The sequence below is a fragment of the Nipponia nippon genome, unplaced genomic scaffold (assembly GCF_047370975.1).
Source record: "Nipponia nippon isolate SJK-2023a ecotype South Korea unplaced genomic scaffold, ASM4737097v1 scaffold_4, whole genome shotgun sequence".
Lineage (NCBI taxonomy): Eukaryota > Metazoa > Chordata > Aves > Pelecaniformes > Threskiornithidae > Nipponia > Nipponia nippon.
Window position 1 is genome coordinate 59,855,424 of NW_028262358.1, and position 18,071 is coordinate 59,873,494.

The 18,071-nt window shown below is 42.6% G+C and overlaps 2 protein-coding genes across 9 annotated transcripts in view; one reads left to right on the forward strand and one right to left on the reverse strand.

The window, feature by feature from the left end:
• On the forward strand, nucleotides 1-11,354 carry FUCA2 (alpha-L-fucosidase 2). 5 transcript variants are annotated; one of them, XM_087777395.1, is made up of 8 exons: nucleotides 316-755; nucleotides 2,159-2,215; nucleotides 3,345-3,532; nucleotides 5,236-5,575; nucleotides 6,179-6,389; nucleotides 7,803-7,993; nucleotides 9,248-9,356; nucleotides 10,845-11,354. In XM_087777395.1, the coding sequence occupies exons 3-8, from the start codon at nucleotides 3,388-3,390 to the stop codon at nucleotides 10,983-10,985; spliced, it is 1,137 nt and encodes a 378-aa protein (XP_087633521.1). In that variant the 5' UTR covers nucleotides 316-755; nucleotides 2,159-2,215; nucleotides 3,345-3,387; the 3' UTR covers nucleotides 10,986-11,354. The 5 variants fall into 5 exon arrangements, with proteins under 5 accessions (XP_087633518.1, XP_087633517.1, XP_087633521.1 ...); XM_087777392.1 differs by lacking the exons at nucleotides 316-755; nucleotides 2,159-2,215; nucleotides 10,845-11,354 and adding exons at nucleotides 1-280; nucleotides 10,405-10,777; XM_087777391.1 differs by lacking the exons at nucleotides 316-755; nucleotides 2,159-2,215 and adding an exon at nucleotides 3-280.
• The window catches only part of PEX3 (peroxisomal biogenesis factor 3), a 25,405-nt gene continuing 15,341 nt past the window's right edge, over nucleotides 8,008-18,071 (reverse strand). Inside the window, exons 6-13 of one of the 4 annotated variants that reach the window (XR_015708994.1) lie at nucleotides 17,134-17,200; nucleotides 16,980-17,034; nucleotides 16,555-16,711; nucleotides 15,548-15,618; nucleotides 14,592-14,714; nucleotides 14,147-14,376; nucleotides 13,331-13,427; nucleotides 12,805-12,940 (exon numbers count right to left, since the gene is read on the reverse strand). Coding sequence is in view for 2 of the 4 variants with exons in the window: in XM_087777397.1 (XP_087633523.1) it covers nucleotides 8,128-8,274; nucleotides 13,331-13,427; nucleotides 14,592-14,714; nucleotides 15,548-15,618; nucleotides 16,555-16,711; nucleotides 16,980-17,034; nucleotides 17,134-17,200 (717 nt within the window). In the remaining 2 variants the exon portion in view is untranslated. Of the gene's footprint in view, nucleotides 8,275-12,804; nucleotides 12,941-13,330; nucleotides 13,428-14,146; nucleotides 14,377-14,591; nucleotides 14,715-15,547; nucleotides 15,619-16,554; nucleotides 16,712-16,979; nucleotides 17,035-17,133; nucleotides 17,201-18,071 lie in introns of those variants that run through there. The other 3 variants (XM_087777397.1, XM_087777398.1, XR_015708995.1) reach the window with 3 other exon arrangements.

Consider the following 18,071-nt stretch of genomic DNA (forward strand, 5'->3'; position numbering starts at 1 on the left):
GGCCGCGCAGCGCCGCGACCCCCGCCCGCAGCCGCCCCTTCCCCGCCGCCGCCGCCATGTCGGGCCCGCCCGGCCGCGCCGCGCTGCTCCTGCTGCTGCTGGGGCTGCCCGGGCTCCTGCCGGCGCGGCCGCCGAGCGTTGGCGGGCGGCCCCGCTACGAGCCCACCTGGGGCTCGCTGGACGCCCGGCCGCTGCCCGCCTGGTTTGACGAGGCGAAGTTTGGCATCTTCATCCACTGGGGCGTGTTCTCGGTGCCCGGCTTCGGCAGCGAGTGGTTCTGGTGAGCTCCCCGGCCTGGCCCTGCCTCCCATCCCGGCCCCGCCGGCCGCAGCGGCCTGCCCGGCCCGGCCCGGCCCGCGGGCCTCCCCGGCGGCGCCGCCCCGCAGCCCCCTCAGCCCCGGCGCCCCCGGGCGCGGCCGCCGTGGGGCAGCTGGGAGGGTGGCAGCGAGACGGCTGCTGCTGCTGCGGATGAGGGTTTGCTCGGAGAGCAGCTCTCGGGGCAGGTGGGGTTGGGTTGGGTTCGGTGCGTCCCCCCCAGGCCACGGGTCGGTTTAAAGCCCCTCTGCAGAGGGACCCTGGAGCCGAGGCGTGTGGGGAGAGGTTTGTTTCCACCCCAGGCTGGCCAGTGAGACCGCGGACGCCATGGCGCCGTTTGCGAAGGAAGCGGAGTTGGATGTGTCCCTGGTGTGTCTGCCCAGCCCTAAAACTCCTGAATATCTCGGCTAAGTTGAGCAAGGAGCGCGTAGAGCTGACAGGTGCGGTTTCCGCAGCCTCGGGGAAGGAGGCGGTTGAGCGGCAGAGGGAGGCCTCTCCAGGGTGCGGGGAAGGGGCTCTCCCCGGCGCCGTGGGGACCAGCGCTGGGCATCTCCCGGCCTCCCCCAGAGGGCCTGGAGCAGCTCTTGCTGGCGGGCCCTGGCACCGGCTGTGGGGAGCATGGGAGTCCGTCGCTCGCTCCCTCCATCGCTGCCCTTGCTTGGAGAACCGCCCGCAGTTTTCTCCTGCACCTTTTGTGCTGTTGATGTTTTTCTTCTTTTTCTTAAACAGTATTTTCCACTTAAAAGAACCTAAATCTCTCATCCTTCAAATAATTTTAATTTGAAGGGTGAATAAAACCTTTGGTTTGTGAGTGTTCACTGGTGCAGGCCCTTTGGCTCTAAGCACTTTTTTGCTATCTTCTTTCCGTGCTCTACCAAATGCTTCCTGTGTGACTTCAAGTGAGTCACCTTATCGTTTGCAATATGAAGATAACAGCAGCTCTGTGGCAGAGCTATGGTAAACCTTAAATGCAATATTCGTAAAACAAACCAGCATCAACATAAACAAACCACAGTTTTCTGAAGACAATATTTGGCCCACTCTTCGCAGAATTACGTTCCAGGGTTTCAGCAGTTTTTTTAAATGTGGACTCCATTTACTAATTAATGACTTCTGGGGGGGGGGAGGTCTAGATTTGAGTTCAAGCCTTACTCTGAGTGCTGTGCTCTGATACTGGTACACAGATTCAGATGCAAGCATTCATATTTTGTTGTTCTAAGAAGACCCCGGAACACTCTAATGTAGTTGATGAAGTTGTTTTTTATATCCCTGTTGCCTCCCGTCCTTGGGCACGTGGGCGTGAAGCTGCTTCAGCACCTTCTGGCAGCATGTGCAGTCAGATGACTGAGGTCCTGTGTTAGCAGCTTCAAATGGAAGGTCATAAACTCTGATATCATCCAGCCCGTCCTCCTTCCCTCAGAGCTGCGTAACCTTGGTCAGGATGCTTCTAGAACCTGATCTTGTCAGAGCAGAAATGCTCACGTTGTTAGCAAACCATGTGACAGAGGAAGAGAAGCAAGGATCTTATTTGTTTCTTTATGCAATTAGATACTTTAAAGTCAGAGGGGGTTTTTTTCAGGTTCTTCCATGGAGGGAGGCTGTCTCAGCCTCTTTCTTCTTGTTTTTTTCTCCCCCCACTGGCTGCCAGAGGTTGTGTTTGTTTATGCTGAAGTCTGTTCGGGAAGGTTACAACAATATCCATAGGTTACTGTGGTCTCACAGAACTGAGGTCAGAGGCCAGCTCAGGACAGGGGAGAGAAACACATTTCAAACATTCAGCTTCTGGCCTGTTTTATTCCTTCACTTTCAATTTGTTCTCATGTATGTCCAAATTTGCCAACAGGATTTTTGCTGCTTGGCTTCATTCATAGAAAGGGGAATGCTTTCAGACCCTTTTCCCGTAAGTATTAGTAGTCACAATGTATGTTGTTAGAAGGTCTCTGGCAGTAAGGCTGTTTATGCAGTAAGTTCTATTGCATGCTGCTTCTGGAGCTCATTTTTCATTGCTAGGTAGGGGAGGGATGGAGCAGGTTGAAAATAAACAGTGCTCTTACTGGTGATTTATGGTCTCTGCCCACCATGAGAGACCACCCTCGGACCACAGAGCAAAGCTCCAAACCTTGCTGTGGACTAGACCAGTTGGAATAGCGACAATACCGGATCAGGAATTGATGTGATGGGGAAGCACAGGATAGAAACTGTCCCTGCCTTTGCTAGGTGGGATGCAAAAAGAGGTTGTCAGCTTATTTTTCCTTCTGGTTCCTAAATCTGTGTGCGGTGGTCTGGTGGACTGAGGTAGGTGTGTGCCTACATGCTAGAGCCTGTGACGGAGGTGCACTTGTAAGCGTGTGGGGTTCTTGCAGAGGCAGGGTGTTGGTGGAGGACATGCCTTCTAGTAGGGTGCCTTTGCTTCAGAGCCTCATGTGTGCGGCAGCTGCAGTGCTCTGCAGTCACAGCTTTCTCCTGCTCCTGGGACCGTGGGCATCCGCTCACACGTGAGGTCACTCAGCTGCGTTTGGCATAGAGGACTCTGGACCAGCAGAGAGGTAAAGCTGCTGGCCCGCATGTTTGTGGGTTGCAGGTGTTGCAGTGGGGGGGGGGAGGCAGAGCAGAGATGCCTGATGGCTGATATGCGAGACTTGAGGAGGGTGAGCTGTTAGTCCAGAAAAAGTGCATTCCTCATGCCACCTGAGCTGCTGAGCAAGTGTACCTGTGCTCTAGTATGGTTTCAGGATTTGGGTACTGCATAAGACTGCCAAGTGTAGTTGTTTTGTGCTGTTGCTCCAGATGAAATCCTGGGATCTTTCCAAAGTGGAGTGCTTGAAAGAAGCAGAGTGTGGGGAAGGACGACAGAGAAAACAAAATCTGTGATAATTCTGTTATGTTCTGAAGCAGTTTTACCCCATTGCCAGTGTCATGTACTTCCAGTGCATGTGCCTCTCAGTGTGAACACAAAGAGGAGCTGATGATTTCAATTCTCTTTGTCTAAAAATACACCAGCGGACATGTTTTTGCTCTATATTTTGTAGGTGGTACTGGCAGAAGGAAAAGAGAGAGCCCTATGTGAAATTTATGGAGGCAAATTACCCACCCGGATTCAGTTATGAAGATTTTGGGCCACTGTTTACAGCAGAATTCTTTGATCCCAACCAGTGGGCAGATATTCTGAAGGCTTCAGGTGCAAAATATGTTGTCTTAACTTCAAAACATCATGAAGGTAAGTGGAAAGTTTGTGAATGTTAGTAATTGTTGCATTTCTGTCAAGAGAAGAAAAATCCAGGTGACTTTCCTGCCTGCTAAGAGAGAGAGAGAGAGAAAGCCGGCAGGCTTGTCTGCCCCAACCCAGCCCAAGAGGAAACAAACCACCCAAGAAATGTGCATGTGTTGTCCTGGCTCTTACACAAATGCTACGGCCGTGAAGCTTGCATGGAAGGAGAAAGAGATTGTGCCATTGTTCTCTTGCTGTAGCTAAGACAGCCTGAAGTGGTGGGGGCAGCTGGGCTTCCTGCAGTAGCCGTAGTTTATTTTTTATTGTGCAGTTTATTGCTCAAGGAACCACAAAAGTGAGTTCTGCACTGTTTCACGTATGGAGAGCTGTTGTGTACAGGCAGTTAATGAGCTCTGTAGGTTTCTCCAAGGAATTTAGGAGCATGTTCCAGGAGTCAGCTTCAGAGTTAGAAACGTACGCAGGGTATAGCTCTTCCTGATACAGTGCATAGAAGCCAAAACCTTGAACCAGGTCTGGAATTTTACAGGCACAATCGATTTTTGGCACTGCAATTGTAAGATACTGTGCAGAGAAAAGTAAAGGAAAAGAAAGTGGTTGGAAGGAAACGTGGTAGCAAAGAAAGCATAATATACTAAAATGCAATATGACAGTACATCTAGTGAATGTTGTTGGTGTTTGGGGAGATGTGGGTTCAAGACTGGCAGCTAGTAACTTGTGAATTTTAATCTCAGCTGTAACACACACAAAAATCATGATCCTGACGATGCCTGTGGCGTAACTCCCGGTGACTTCAAAAGAACCATGATTCATTTAGTCTGTCCTGTAGCCTTGGGCATGAATTTTTAGCTTGTTTGTCTAGTCGATGCAATTACATGTATCCAGTTCACAAAAATATTGCAAGATTTATTAGGCAATGAGCATAAAGCAGTTTGAAGGTGAGAGTGGAGCTCCTCTGGCAGTGGTCTAAGTCTGCAGTGCAGTAGTACTTGTCAGTGCTTGTGCTGATTGCTGGATGTCTGAAACGTTAAATCCCTCCTGATATTTAACGCTGATATTTTAAAAGCTGTTTCAGGAGGTTTTGCACTTTGCTTGTATACATGTACAGGGTAGTTGATTGAGCTGTTATAAATGTTAAGACAAATGAAAAGTGAACATTTGCATAAAATCGAAACAGAAGGGAGGAGAATAGTCTTTGAATGCAAATGATAGCTTGAGCATTCTGCAACTGAGAAAGCATTTTATCTTCCACTTGTTGAATGTGTATTCACAGTTCACATTTGATATGTTCAGTGAAAATGTAGATGCCTCAAAAGTTGCTGTATTTTTGGTTAATTTAATTGGGACATATGAATGGAGTGAATAATGAAGGAGAAGGAATAATTACCCGAAGCAGTACAGAACTGAAAAATTGAATGTTTTATATATATAAAAATATAAATGCATATGTGTACGAATAAAAAAAAATGCATAAACATACCTGGCATGGTGTTCTGATGTTATGACTACTATCATCGTGCATAAACAGATTATAGGCATACTCTGCACACTGATAACAATATTATTACATGTATGATTTTTATTATTTTATATCTATTTTTTGCAACACACTTCCAAACTACTTTCCAGAAGGAGGAAATATAACTTCCCCTCTTCTGCTTCCCTTTCTTATCCTTTGATTTTTGTCTTTTCAGGCTTTACTTTGTGGGGGTCCAAATATTCTTGGAACTGGAATGCTGTTGATGTGGGACCGAAACGAGATCTTGTGGCTGAACTAGCAACATCTGTTAGAAACAGGACTGACTTGCATTTTGGGTTATATCACTCCCTGTTTGAATGGTTTAATCCCCTCTTCCTTGAGGATGCCACCAATGTCTTTAAGACAAGAAAGTTTCCAACCAGTAAATCATTACCAGAACTCTATGAAATTGTGACCAAGTACCAACCAGAAATAATTTGGTCTGATGGGAATGGAAATGCGCCAGATACTTATTGGAACAGCACCGGTTTCTTGGCTTGGCTGTATAATGACAGGTACATAATGATGCCTCAACACAGATGCCTCTGTGTTTTCTGTATATTTTGTGGAACCTGTTACCCCTACGTCTGAGGACTTAACTAAATATTAATTTTCCTGAAACATAGAATCCAGGTCTTCCCTAGAACTATCAAAGCTTGCTTTAGAAAAAGACTGTTTCATACTTTTTTAACCACATTTGTAAATTAATCAGTTAAGATGGTATTGGCTATTCTAGCTAATCATATTCTTCCCTAAGTATTGTCTACTGCACAGAAAAACAGGATAGCAGGATAATTTGAGAATATGGGTACACCGTTGTCATTGCAGACTGAACACTTGGCAGTGGATGTGAAGTGCAGGCTGATTTCTGGCAGACCTCCTGTGAAAGTCTGCAGCATATTTCCCTAAGAAATGCCGATCTGGACCTTTTACTAGGAAGGGATGAGAATAGGATTCCTGAAATCACACTTATTCTAATTGTGATAAATTAATAGTGCAGAAGTCATCCTAAATGTTAGTTTCTTGGAGGGAGAGGGTGTGTGTGGGAAGGGATTACACTGGCTGTGACTGCATTTTTTAGAATAAAAATCATAAACCGAAATTTTCTCTGTTTCCAGTCCAGTCCGGGACACGGTTGTGACCAATGACCGCTGGGGAGTTGGCAGCATCTGTACACATGGTGGCTTCTACACTTGTAGTGACCGGTATAACCCTGGCCACCTCCTGCCTCACAAGTGGGAGAACTGTATGACTACTGACAAGAGGTCATGGGGGTACAGGAGGAACGCACAACTTGACGATTACCTCACAACCGAGGACTTGGTGAAGGTACGGTGGGGCAAAGGAGTTGCCTGCAACTTCTGATTCTCCCTCCTGATCATTATATTATGCTAGATAACATTTCAATTACGTATTTTTATAAAAAATATTATTTTAATTGAATAATGAATTGATGAAATAGTAAATAATTTTGTTAATTTGCAGCCTAACACTGCCAGGATGGAATATCCATGTAATTCTTATTAATTTTATAGAAATTACTAAGAGAAAAATGATCTAGTAAAAAATCAGTCAGTTTCTTAGAAGCTGCTTCCCCTGTGAGAAACTGGCCAAAGACTGATGTGGATAGACTCATAATTACTTTTTCTACTAAGTTTTTCTAGTAACTGCACCTCTAAGTTGATGAGAAGAAAACAGTTGCAGTTTCACAGTTCCTGTTTAGGAACTCCTGATTGAAGGCTGCATCTTTTCCCCCTTATAGCTAGAAACAGTTTATAACTCTTAATAGTCTTTTTGCCTTGTAGGGAGAAACTTTCCTTTCATCCCACCTCATTTAAGGAAAAAAAAACCCAACGCACTTATTACAGAGACATAGATAAACACTAGCAGGTGCAGACAGCTGGTGTTAATAGAACATTGATTCCCTTTGGTAGTCGAAGGTATTAAAAAAAGATTTGAAGCTTAGGAGAACCGAATGAAAGGAAGACTGATCGATCTTTCAGATAAATGCATTTTATTGCAAAATTCAGCTAGTGAGGGGGGATGGCTTGTTGCTGTTGCTTAATCCAAATCTGTTCCTAGTGCTGTCCTTGCAAAAGAGAATTTCAAATTGAAGTAACCTCTTTTCAGAGGCAGAAGGTTTAAATGCATTCAGTAGCTTGTCTCCAGCTGTCCGTTCCTCAGACTTGTGCATCTCAGTCCATGATCTCTGGAGGGCAGTGTGGATGTGAACATAAATATTTATGGACTCTGTAGAAGGCTTCCTAGTGCTTTACAGATGTCTCAGTAAAATAGGGAGAGCATCAAACAGAGGAAGAAGAAGGAACTTGCTTCTCAGCTTCAGTAAAAATGAAGTGGCATCTATTAGCCTTATTCTCCTCTCGTATACAGAAATCATCTATCCGTTCTGTTGGTAAAACCCTCATGAGATTCCTGCAGAAGTCAAAATGTTAAAAGGTCGTAGGATCTGATGCTAATGTAGATTCAGTCAGACATATTGGTGCAAAAATGTATTTTGGGCTGTTTTCTGGCATAAAAATTGACAGCAGAGCTTTGTTTTATGGGAGCTTAAATTTTGTATTGACTGTTGGGACGACCCCTGAAGTCTAAACATGCAGCAGTAACATAACTCGTTCAGTTCATCGTTCTGAAGCAGCGTGCCTGGCTTTAGAAAAAACTTCAAATATATGATTTCATTAGCCGTAACCATATGTTCTGTGTATGTGTTTAAAAACATTTCAGGAACTTGTAGAAACAGTGTCTTGTGGAGGAAATCTCTTGATGAATATCGGGCCCACTCACGATGGTCGCATCGCTGTTATATTTGAGGAACGCCTGAGGCAGATGGGTGCCTGGCTGAAAGTCAATGGAGAAGCCATCTATGGAACAAAACCATGGAGAGCACAGAACGACACGGTCACACCAGAAGTGTGGTAAGGCTACTGAATCAAAGTGTAGGGTGTTTAAAGCAGCAGCAGCGTATGTGAAATTTTGAAATTCTTAATGAATTGATGCTACAGAAATCGCCATCTTTGTATATTGTGAAGAAATTAACCCTTCTGTCAGTTTAAGTAACTGCACATAAAAGTCTGTCTAAAACTGTAGGTAGATGGGTGTCAGAGAACGTAGTTCCGGGATGATCCTGAGGCTGAAGGGAAGGTTGCAGGCGTTTCCGTAGTGATCTTGTGCTTCTTGGTATAGCTGGGAACAGAAACTATTAAAAAAAAAAAAAAAATCCAGAAATATAAAACTGCTATGAAGTGTTTACCTGGACAAAGGAATACTTGATGTCACTGTTCAGAGAGGAAGAGGGGAGAGAAAGAAACTAGAAATCAGTCTAGCATATTCTGCATTTCTTTTTAAGGTAAAAGTGCATGGGAAGATAATGGCAATTATTTGGTCACGAAATTCAGCCAGTCTCTGGACTCTCCTTTCTCTGCCTTTGTGCCCCATAGCTGCTGTAACGCCTTAATGATCCATCAGGGTTTTGGTCTTGACCCTCTTCTCTGCCTCAGTGGGCCTTTTTACTCCTGTTCCCAGTAAGATTTGGCTATTTGGCTTTAGCCTTGAAATGCTGAACTGTTGACTGTTTAGTAAAACCACTCCCAAGAGCAATAAAAAATTGTAACGGAATGGAGGAAGGAGGGAGGAACGTTTCATACGTATGCCACAAGATTTCCAAGGAGATATGGTAGATAATGTCTGCTGAAATTAAATTTTTAAAAAACTAGCTATGCAAGGTGGAAGCTTTGTTGTCGCACATACTCTTTGTTAAATTATTTTAGTGGAATGTCCGTATGTTTGTGTATAGATGTGAATTACCATATTTTTCTGAATATAACCCACAGTTGTCTGTTAATCATTCCCCCTGCCCTGCAAGTACCTCTTTTCTACATGGCTGAGCAGCAGTGAGTTATTATCTGCTTGCTAAAGTTACTACAGATGTTTACTTCTAAATTCAGTTCTTTAATAGTCTCTATTACCTCTAGTTTGTTGGAACATATTTCCAAGGAACGGTACTTTATTAAAGGGTATAAATTGTCTGAAAAGATGGTTATGTGCATGAAAACGTAGTTAATGCCATCTTTTCAAATTCATTTTTCCGGTCTTGAAAGCACTCTATATAGCACTGCAGAAAATTTCCAAGAAAAAACTGACATGCGTTTCTGTTCCCCATTTCCAACCAGGTACACTTTCAGCCCTGAAGGCGGCAAAGTCAATGCTATCTTCCTTAACTGGCCAGCCTCTGGGACTCTGGACCTTGGTGAGCCACAGGCTAAGCTTGGAGAAACACAGGTAAAAGGCAACACACCCCGCACACCCCCGCTCCCCCCTTCCCCTTTAGAACAGCGAGGCTTTTAACACACAGTGCAAGAAACGAACGTACTCCGAAGGAAACGCCTCTAGGATTTGTCACGTCCCATCAGTGTTTATTTTAGTTTCTGGCATCTTTGGGAATGCATAACTCTTAGGACAGAGTACGTTGGAAGAGACCCAGCAAAACGTTTTCGTTCTGGGACCTCCTTGCCATAGTCCTCCCAGCGGGATGTTCCTTCTCCAACAAACAAAGTTAGACTGAATTGCTGCTGGGATATGTTTTAGCTTGCAAACTAAGAATCATAAAAAGAGGCCAAGTAGCAGGAAAAAAAACCTGCCGCCCCTCCCATTTCCTGTGTAGACTCTAACTCAGCATGACCTTTCTTTATAAATAGCCATCCTCATGACGCCGGTGATACTGTAATTGCCGTGACGGTGCAGTCGTTTCAAGTCAGAGTCTTGCACAAAGGGAAAGCACCCAGAGGTTTTCATTGCCCCGGGATGCTAAATTGTAAGTCAGTGCAACCCTAGATGTGTGTCTTGGAGCAAGCGGTGGTCAGAAGTTGAGGACGCTGATGCCACACCTACACTAGCAAGTAGCGTAACCCAGTGGAAGCAGATGCGTAGTGCAGAACAGCTGGTGCTCAGGACTTCCTAGCAACACCGTGCATTTACGGCGGGGATTCACTTCGGCTTAGCTCTGTCCCAGTGTGGCGCACTGGATGTCCACTAGCTGCTGAAATGCATTAGGGGTGTTTCTAGACTTTCTTCTGGTCTAGTTCCGCTTGAGAAGAATCTAATTAGTGCCAAGACAGCTCTGCGATGAGGAAGAAAGAGTAACTTCAGAAATGATGTAGATGCATGTTGAATTTTGTAGAGGCATCTAGACTACATTTACACAAGAGAGTAACATTCCCCAGGGGTAGAGACTGCTCTCCAGCTGCTCCCTTAAGCCGCTCCACTATTTTCAGCGTTTCACCAGCTGGCATAAGAGTCTCACCATAAAACCTTATTTGTGTGTTTTTAGTGGAGAGGCTCTTCAGGTCAGCTTTGTCCTGAGCGATCTGGCTGCAGGCTGTAAGAAATATGGCTCACTCAAGACTACAAGTTCCACCATGGGAAACAAGCATTTCAGACATAGGTGATACAAAGCTGTGTGTTGTGGTGCCTGCATCCCTGCTTAGGGCCAAATCCCATCCCAGGTACTTCTGAAAAGTGTTCATGTACCTTTTACAAACCGAAGTACTTCTCAAGACCCAACATCACTAGCTTTATTACTTACATACCTATTTGGCAAGTATTTTTCTACTACCTTTAATCACTGTTTTATTATTCATTTGGTTGATAAGTGGCATTTAAGGATAATTGGATAGTGAAGTAGCCACGGAACATTTCTTTTGTCAATTTTGCAGTTATACGCACTTTGAAAAGGCACCGCTCTAATTGTAGCGTCTGTTTCTATCTCAGGTGAAGCTGATTGGCTACAAGGAACTGCTGAAGTGGGTTGCACTGGGAGAAAAGGGAATGGCGATAGCTCTACCTCAGTTAACTCCTAAGGAATTGCCGTGTCAGTGGGGCTGGACTTTGCAACTGACTGACATAGACTGAGCCGTATGCCGCTGGAGCCTTGGGTAGCGGGGAATGCTGATGGCTTGCCCGGTTTCTCAGCAAACTCTTACTTGCTTGGCTGAGAAAGATCAATAATTTCACTTTTTTTGTGAAAGGTGGGCTGTTATTAAGGGATGGAACGGAATGAACCTCACGTGCAGTCTAGCAGTAGATGGTTGAGTCTCTGCATCCAATTTGTTTCTTTGAACTTGGGTGAAAAACCAAGCATCTGCCTTGACCTCTCTGCCTTTTGAGTCAGTTTCTTGCCTAGGAAATGGGGCGGGGGGGATGACGAACACAGGCACTAGATTTTTAAAGTCATGAGAAAGAACAAAGCTAGCTCCAGCCACTGTTCGAATGCAGAGCAGTTGGATTTCTTGCGTTGAAGAAGGTATACAACTGACTTCCACAAAACTGTACAGTAAAAACTGTCAGTTTTCAAGAAAAGAATAAACGTTTTCCAGTTGCATGCAACAAGTGGCAGCTGGTAGTTTCAGCTGAGTAGGGTAATGCATCTGCAGGAACACTCCTACAGGGTTAGGAATTCATCGCAAATGCATGGAGGCAATGCATATATATGTACACCTTCATTTCTCATCAAGAAAATCATTAATTTTACTTCTCCTTACTGTTGAGTAATTGTGTCCGTTATTGGGATACAAGTAAAGTGGGGTTTTTTTGTATAATTTTACAGCGTTAAAGCTGACTCTTGTTTACAGCCATTGTTTTTACACAGTTACCAGGGTGCCTTCTGTGGACGATTAAACAAAATATATACTGCATTGACTAACTTTTTTTAAAAAGAGAAGTAATCAGGAGTTGCTAGGGGTCCTCAGCTTTGGCAGAGAGGCAACGTTTTAAGCAGAAGGTAGATTGCATCCAACTTGAAAAGCTCCCAAACTCATCCTGTGTCAGGGGAGCTGTAGGGACAGGCCTGCGGTGCGAAGTCTGCAGAGAAGGGGAGGTACAGGGCAACAAAAAGCATGAATTGTTTAGGTGTAGAGACCAAAGGTTGATTTTTCCCTGAGTAATGTTAGTAAGTGCAAAACTATTACTGTGTAAGATAGTTGAAAGAATAAATCTATGTCAAGATTCTAAGTGTGGGCCAAATGAGGTTATTGCTTTTCCTGCTAGTAATGTTAATACACACACAGATTTTACATTAAAATATTTTATTACAATACAGACAATTGGGCTCAAAATTAATACAAATAAAGATAAAATATTTACAAGTTAATGTGTACAGTGTAGCTGTTTGAACAGCATAAACAAGAGAACTTCTAAAAATCCACATTCCTTTAGTATTAAGTAACAGAAACAGCACCCCCCCAGCTTGTTCAAGAGGAACGTGCATCAGTTGGCAAAGGCCTTCTGAAGAATGAGCCACTCTTCGGAATAACATTTGTAAGTTAAGGAAAAAGAAAGAGTTTTCCTTTATAAAAAGAAAAATTTGGGAGAAGAAGAAAGCAGCCTTACTTCATTCTGCCACTCTGTGCTATTCTTAGATCACTACCGTTAGTTTTTTCCAAAACTTACACACCCCAGGCAAACAAATGGGTTTTTTAGTAACTGGCTGTAGCACTGCCATCAGATGCCTTCCAGATGCAATAAAAATAATCAAATGAATTATGGAAGGTTTAACCACTGTTTTAATAGAAAAATCTTTACATACAATGTTTCAACAAGAATATTTTTCATGGGCATTTGAAACAGAATTCTATTAGAACAAATACGGGCTCACTCCTACTTTTTTCAGAATGTTCTTTCTGCTGGTCTACCACTCCTACACCATTATAAAATTAACCCAAGTCTCATCAGTAATCACAAGGGATTTGTTATAAATACACGATCTATTGCTGTAAATGTGCAGTTCATTTCTCTAGTTGCTGAGGGGTACTAAAAGCTTCATAAACATTAGCAGCAAAATCTTTCACTTGTTCCATCATCAACAGGTCCTGGAAGAAATTTAAAAGAATAAATTTGCTTAATCAAACACATCCACCACTATTCTGGTTTTGCTGCTGTACACAATTCATCATGAGAAAAACACCTGGCGCCCCCAGAGATCTAACTCAAATTTCTTGCTTTAGGAAGGTTTATGGGCAGACCTGCACAGAGAACCGAGCCGAGAGACCTTTTTCTGCTTCTGCACAGTTTAGCAGAGGGAAGAGGTTCTAGAAAAATAGCATATTTTTGGAAGATACACGTGTAAGTTATGCCAGTTGTTTATACTTTTTTTTTTAAGCCACTGAAATTAAACAGAATAAAGTACGTTATTAAAAGGAAATATACAACATTCATTTCAAAACTTTACTTGGGATATTTTAAATACACAACATTCTTACCTGAACAAAGTGACTGGGTGTTTCACTGCATACTGAATGGATCTGTCCATTTATTATTGGAATTATCTTGGCTAAAGGAAGACTGACACTGGAAAGACTGGAAAACAACAAAAAACGTTGACCTAGGCCTACCCTGACATTAGTAAAGCCACTGAACTGTGATTATTACAATTCGAAATAATTACTACTTTAAAGTAAGAGTTGAAAGACTGCGAACTAAAATATACAGATGAAGTTTTTTTTCCCTGTCAAGTCTTTCATTGAATATAGAGAAGTACCAAAGCAAATTTCAGTTGGTGCTCCTATTGCGCACAGTTTCACACACTTGCTCCTCATGCAAGAGAGAGATGGTTTAGCCAGAGTCTTTACGTGTCTGTGTGTGTAAACAGGTGTTAGAAGTGCCAGTCTACAACCTTGCGTTACTTCAAACTCTAAACCAGGCTTAGGACAGACAGCCAAACTACAACCTTGGGGATATTTTAAGTGATGTAAATACTATATATTTAAATAAAAACATTACTCTCTGAGAGCCATCAGTTACTAAAATAAACATACATAAAACCAGTTATTATTCAAGGTTTTAATATTTCAGAGATCATATTTCAAGGATTTGAACTCAGCTTTTGGATTTGTAACATTCACTGCACTGTTTAAAACCAAAGTTAACTTCAGAATAAAAGCTATTTTTAAACAGTCTTCTAGGAAGAGGCAGAAGATTCTGAATGCCAATATCATTTTTTCAGCATACCAGCGAAGAACCTAAAGCTGCACAGGTGCTTTGGCTACCTGTATTTGGGGAATCATGGTAATGCCCACCTTCCCCATGAACTACAGCAACCGAGAGGCAGAGCCCGGAGCGTGCAGCGCTCATCTGCGAGCTGTAGGGGAACGCTCTCTTTCTCACGCCCTCCCGGGGTGGGTACTGCAGTACGTCTTTTGGTAGTCCCCACCAGCGGGGTAAATCCTCCTCAGCTAGAAAGGCAGTCTGCTCATACGTCCCACTTTTTGCCACGACTGTACAGGTCTTCTGATTTCTATTTTTAGATCTGCAAGTAATGGTGGGAAAGATACCCCATGTGAATTCTAGCAACTTCATGGGTGAAGTGAGGAGACTGTATTTATTGTTGAAAGGCAAGAAACAGAATCCTTTCTAGCATGAGAACTTCAAGTAGGCAGGAAAATCAACAGCCTTTTTTGGAATTCACTACGAACCCAAAGCAGCATTCACATGAGAACCACAACAAAAGAAAACAACATTTACCTATTTACAGAGCCATTCTGAGAGAGGTCCTGTTCAGTAGGTCTAAAAAACTCTGCCATATTGTCCAGCAGTCGACTGAATCCTCTATTTAAACACGTGCTCAAAACTGTACTGAAGTCTGGACTGAAAAAAAAAATTATTTTTTTTTCTGATTCCTGGGATTTATTTTTTCCAACTAAAAACCACTGCAAATATTCAGTGCTACAGATGTCCCTCCCGTAACGGAAGATGTACGACCCAGAGAAAAGGCCGCTAGTATGGCCACCTCAAGAAAGACCAGCTCCCCAGTAACTCCACAGCAAACCAATTAACAACCTACACTCTACCCCTTAAGGTTACTAAAAATCAGATAAATTTAAAGCATTCCTCACTTCTCTATTTCTTACTAAGTAATAACATAGGAGGGACTTATCCTTAAAACGCCCCAGATCTCTAGCAGCTAAATTATACGAATAGTTTGGCATTTGGCTCAACTCACTCATATTCAGGGTTTACTACAGAAGCCTCGCTTCCGTAGCTCTCCGGTAAAAGGAAGCGTGCAACCACTCTCAAAACCATGCATTTAAAATAAATTCTGGGAAGTCAAAACTGGTGTTCATTTCATCAAAGCAAGTAAACTCAATAAAATTACTCTCAATTTACCCTGCTTTAGCAGAAGAGAAGTACTCCTCTGTTCCTGCACGACTACAGAAAAGGTGAGGAAGAGATAAGGGGGTCTGACTGGGAAGGACATCCTGGTCATCTTGTTAAGGCAGGATTATTTCTTATAAATGAGTTTCAGAGCTCTCAAATTTTGAAAATCCCAGCCTACAATCAGTGAATATAAAAATTTAAGGCAGCAGAGTGGTCACATTTCGCAAATGAAAGTTCACAGCTTTTTATATGAAAGTAATCATCTTAGACAAACAATAGCTGTGAGGAGGAGTTTAATATGAATGCAGGATATTTCTCTATACCTTTCTAGCATATCTCTAGTTTCATTAAGTAATTTAATCGTAGCAATGTCTCTTTCTGTGAGTCCACAGGCCTAGAAAAAGCAAAGACAGACACTATTTAGTAAGAAATCCATTGGCAACTGTAAGAATAAGAGTAGAAATAGAAGGGTTTTGTACCATGTATTTAAGTCAAGAGGTTTAAGTCAAACCTATTTAAAAGATTTATTGTCGTAAATCAGATTCTTTATAATTTGTGTTCTAATTTTCCTTTGAAATGGTCACTGTAGGATTTTTTTTTTTTTAACTAAAACAATATTAGCAGAAAACACCAGACTAATTGAGCAAAAGTATTTTTTCCACTTCTGACATCCAAAACTGAAATAAACCCTGCATATCAGCTTAAGTTAAAGGGATAAGTGCACGTAGTCACACACCGAAGCCTAAGTTTCTTTATACCAGTATAATATCAAGTTAAGAATGAGTTTTCTCTAACCTGTGCGGTGGATGGAGACAAACACCTTAAAGTAATTCCCTAAGTTTTCTAAATGTTACAACTGAGAGTAGATACACCTTTCTCTCGACTCCTGTTCGTTTTCCAGCCCAAAGCCACAACGGACTCCAGCACACCATCACCTGCTCGGGCACCAGCCGAGGTGCTACCATTGTCCCTGATCTTTGCTGGTACCCAAGTGCAAGGCGAAACAATTTAGCTTAGGGCTGCGTTAAGCTGCACTGTGTTACAGCATATGCCACAGGCTAAAAGCAGGAATTGGCCTGTGTTTCTGAGCTCAAAGCTGACATTCTGAGGATGACACTTGTTTTCAAACAAATCTGAAGAAAGTACCACTTTGCCTAGATTAAAGAGATAAGGACACTTGATTTATGAAGGAAGAGGCATCGCCATTTATTAAAGACAGAGATACCATGGTACCACTAGATGACTGTTAAGCACCCTTCCCTCCCCAAAACAAACAAAACCAAAAAATGCAGAATGAAAAAAGGTAGATGAAAGAAATTGAAACAAATACCTGGGTAGCCAAGGGGTTTTCTTCATCTGGCATCAGATAATGACATAAGGGAGAGTAAGATGCAATCTGATCTGAATCTTTATGTTCCACTACTTTCCTGATATCTTTAAGTTTCTGTTCCAGCTCCAGAAGGGATAGGGTGTGCTTAAGGGAAATACTGGAAAGGAAGAAGACTACAGTGTTCATTGCGAAATGAATAATGATGCTTTGTTCTCCTACCGATAACATGTTCACAAGTAACAGGATCTCAATCTGCTATATTGGTTTACACTGGCAGACACAGCCTGCTATAATACAAAAGTTGTTTTGGAAAAAGCCAGTACACCTTCCTTTTTTTTTTTTTTATTCTAATAAAATTCATTGTTTTGGGAACAGTCATCGTAATAAAACTTAAAAGCTAACCACAGAGAAATATAGTCTCCTACCTTCCAAAAACTTTATGCACAGCTTGCTTAACAATAGTTATCAACTCAGTCAGTCCTAGAAGGAGAAAAGTGTCAAAATTACTCTAATGATTTGCTCAAGTCTAGAAAAAAGTAGAATTTTTTAAGTGTAGTTAGCTCATAATAAGCACCATACCATCTCCTAAAAGGTGCTGAATACTTGATAAATATTGCTGCTGAACTTCAGGGGGAGCTAGTGGTGTCTACAGGGAAAAAAAAAACAACAAACCACAATTCTGTGACATGTCAACAGTAGAGAGCAATGCAAAAATCATTTCAAACCAGTTGTGACCAATTTCCTTAATCTTTATAATACCCTGCAGCAGATGGATTCCCCCATTCTCACACAACTCTCTAGCTTCTGAGTCTCTTCCTGCCAACCCATGGATCTTTCATAAGTCCTTGGGCATTCTTCTCTTCAATACTATACAGATCTCTCTTCCATCTTCAGTGGCACAGAAAAATACTTCACCTTTCACTCATATATAGGAAAGTGTCTTAAAAATACTGCACTGCAGGTGAAACTAGACTCTCCACCACCCCCAAAATTAAACCTAGTGGAACAGGGTATTTATGCCCAGCCCTAACAAAAGCCTATCTGATAGAAAAGAAGCTTTCAGGAATTGAGATAGGATCCCAATATGCTCCAGCAGAGTGCCTCAGGGTCGTCAACCCAATTCTCTATTGGAAAAATAACAGAAAGGAAACACGTTTCTAGTTCAAACTCATCTTGCACTTTCAAAAAAGCTTTTTCAGGTTTTACAAAACGAAGCACGACCTGCATCGACCCTGGCCTCCCTAATGAAAGCTCTTCTCAGACCTGCCTTGACAGGCTCTTCCTTGACTCTCAGCAGGAGCTCTCACAGAGGGGCGTACGACAACTAATCCAAGTTTGTATCCGCTATTTTTAGATGAGCCATCCAACAATTTGCAGACCTTACTCTGTACGATGGGTACTTGCTTACTGTGGGATTGATCTATTTTTATTGAGCAGTGATAGATATACTATATAAATAAAAAAAGTCTTCTCCCTTGCTTGGCCCCACCAACAGACATTTAGGTAGATGGCCCTTC

Bases quoted from the DNA above. Each gene is read 5' to 3' on its own strand.
- FUCA2 (XM_087777391.1), top strand. From the start codon at position 57: ATGTCGGGCCCGCCCGGCCGCGCCGCGCTGCTCCTGCTGCTGCTGGGG. The intron at 3,533-5,235 runs GTAAGTGGAAAG...TTGTCTTTTCAG, and splicing joins AACTTCAAAACATCATGAAG to GCTTTACTTTGTGGGGGTCC. The intron at 7,994-9,247 runs GTAAGGCTACTG...ATTTCCAACCAG, and splicing joins ACGGTCACACCAGAAGTGTG to GTACACTTTCAGCCCTGAAG.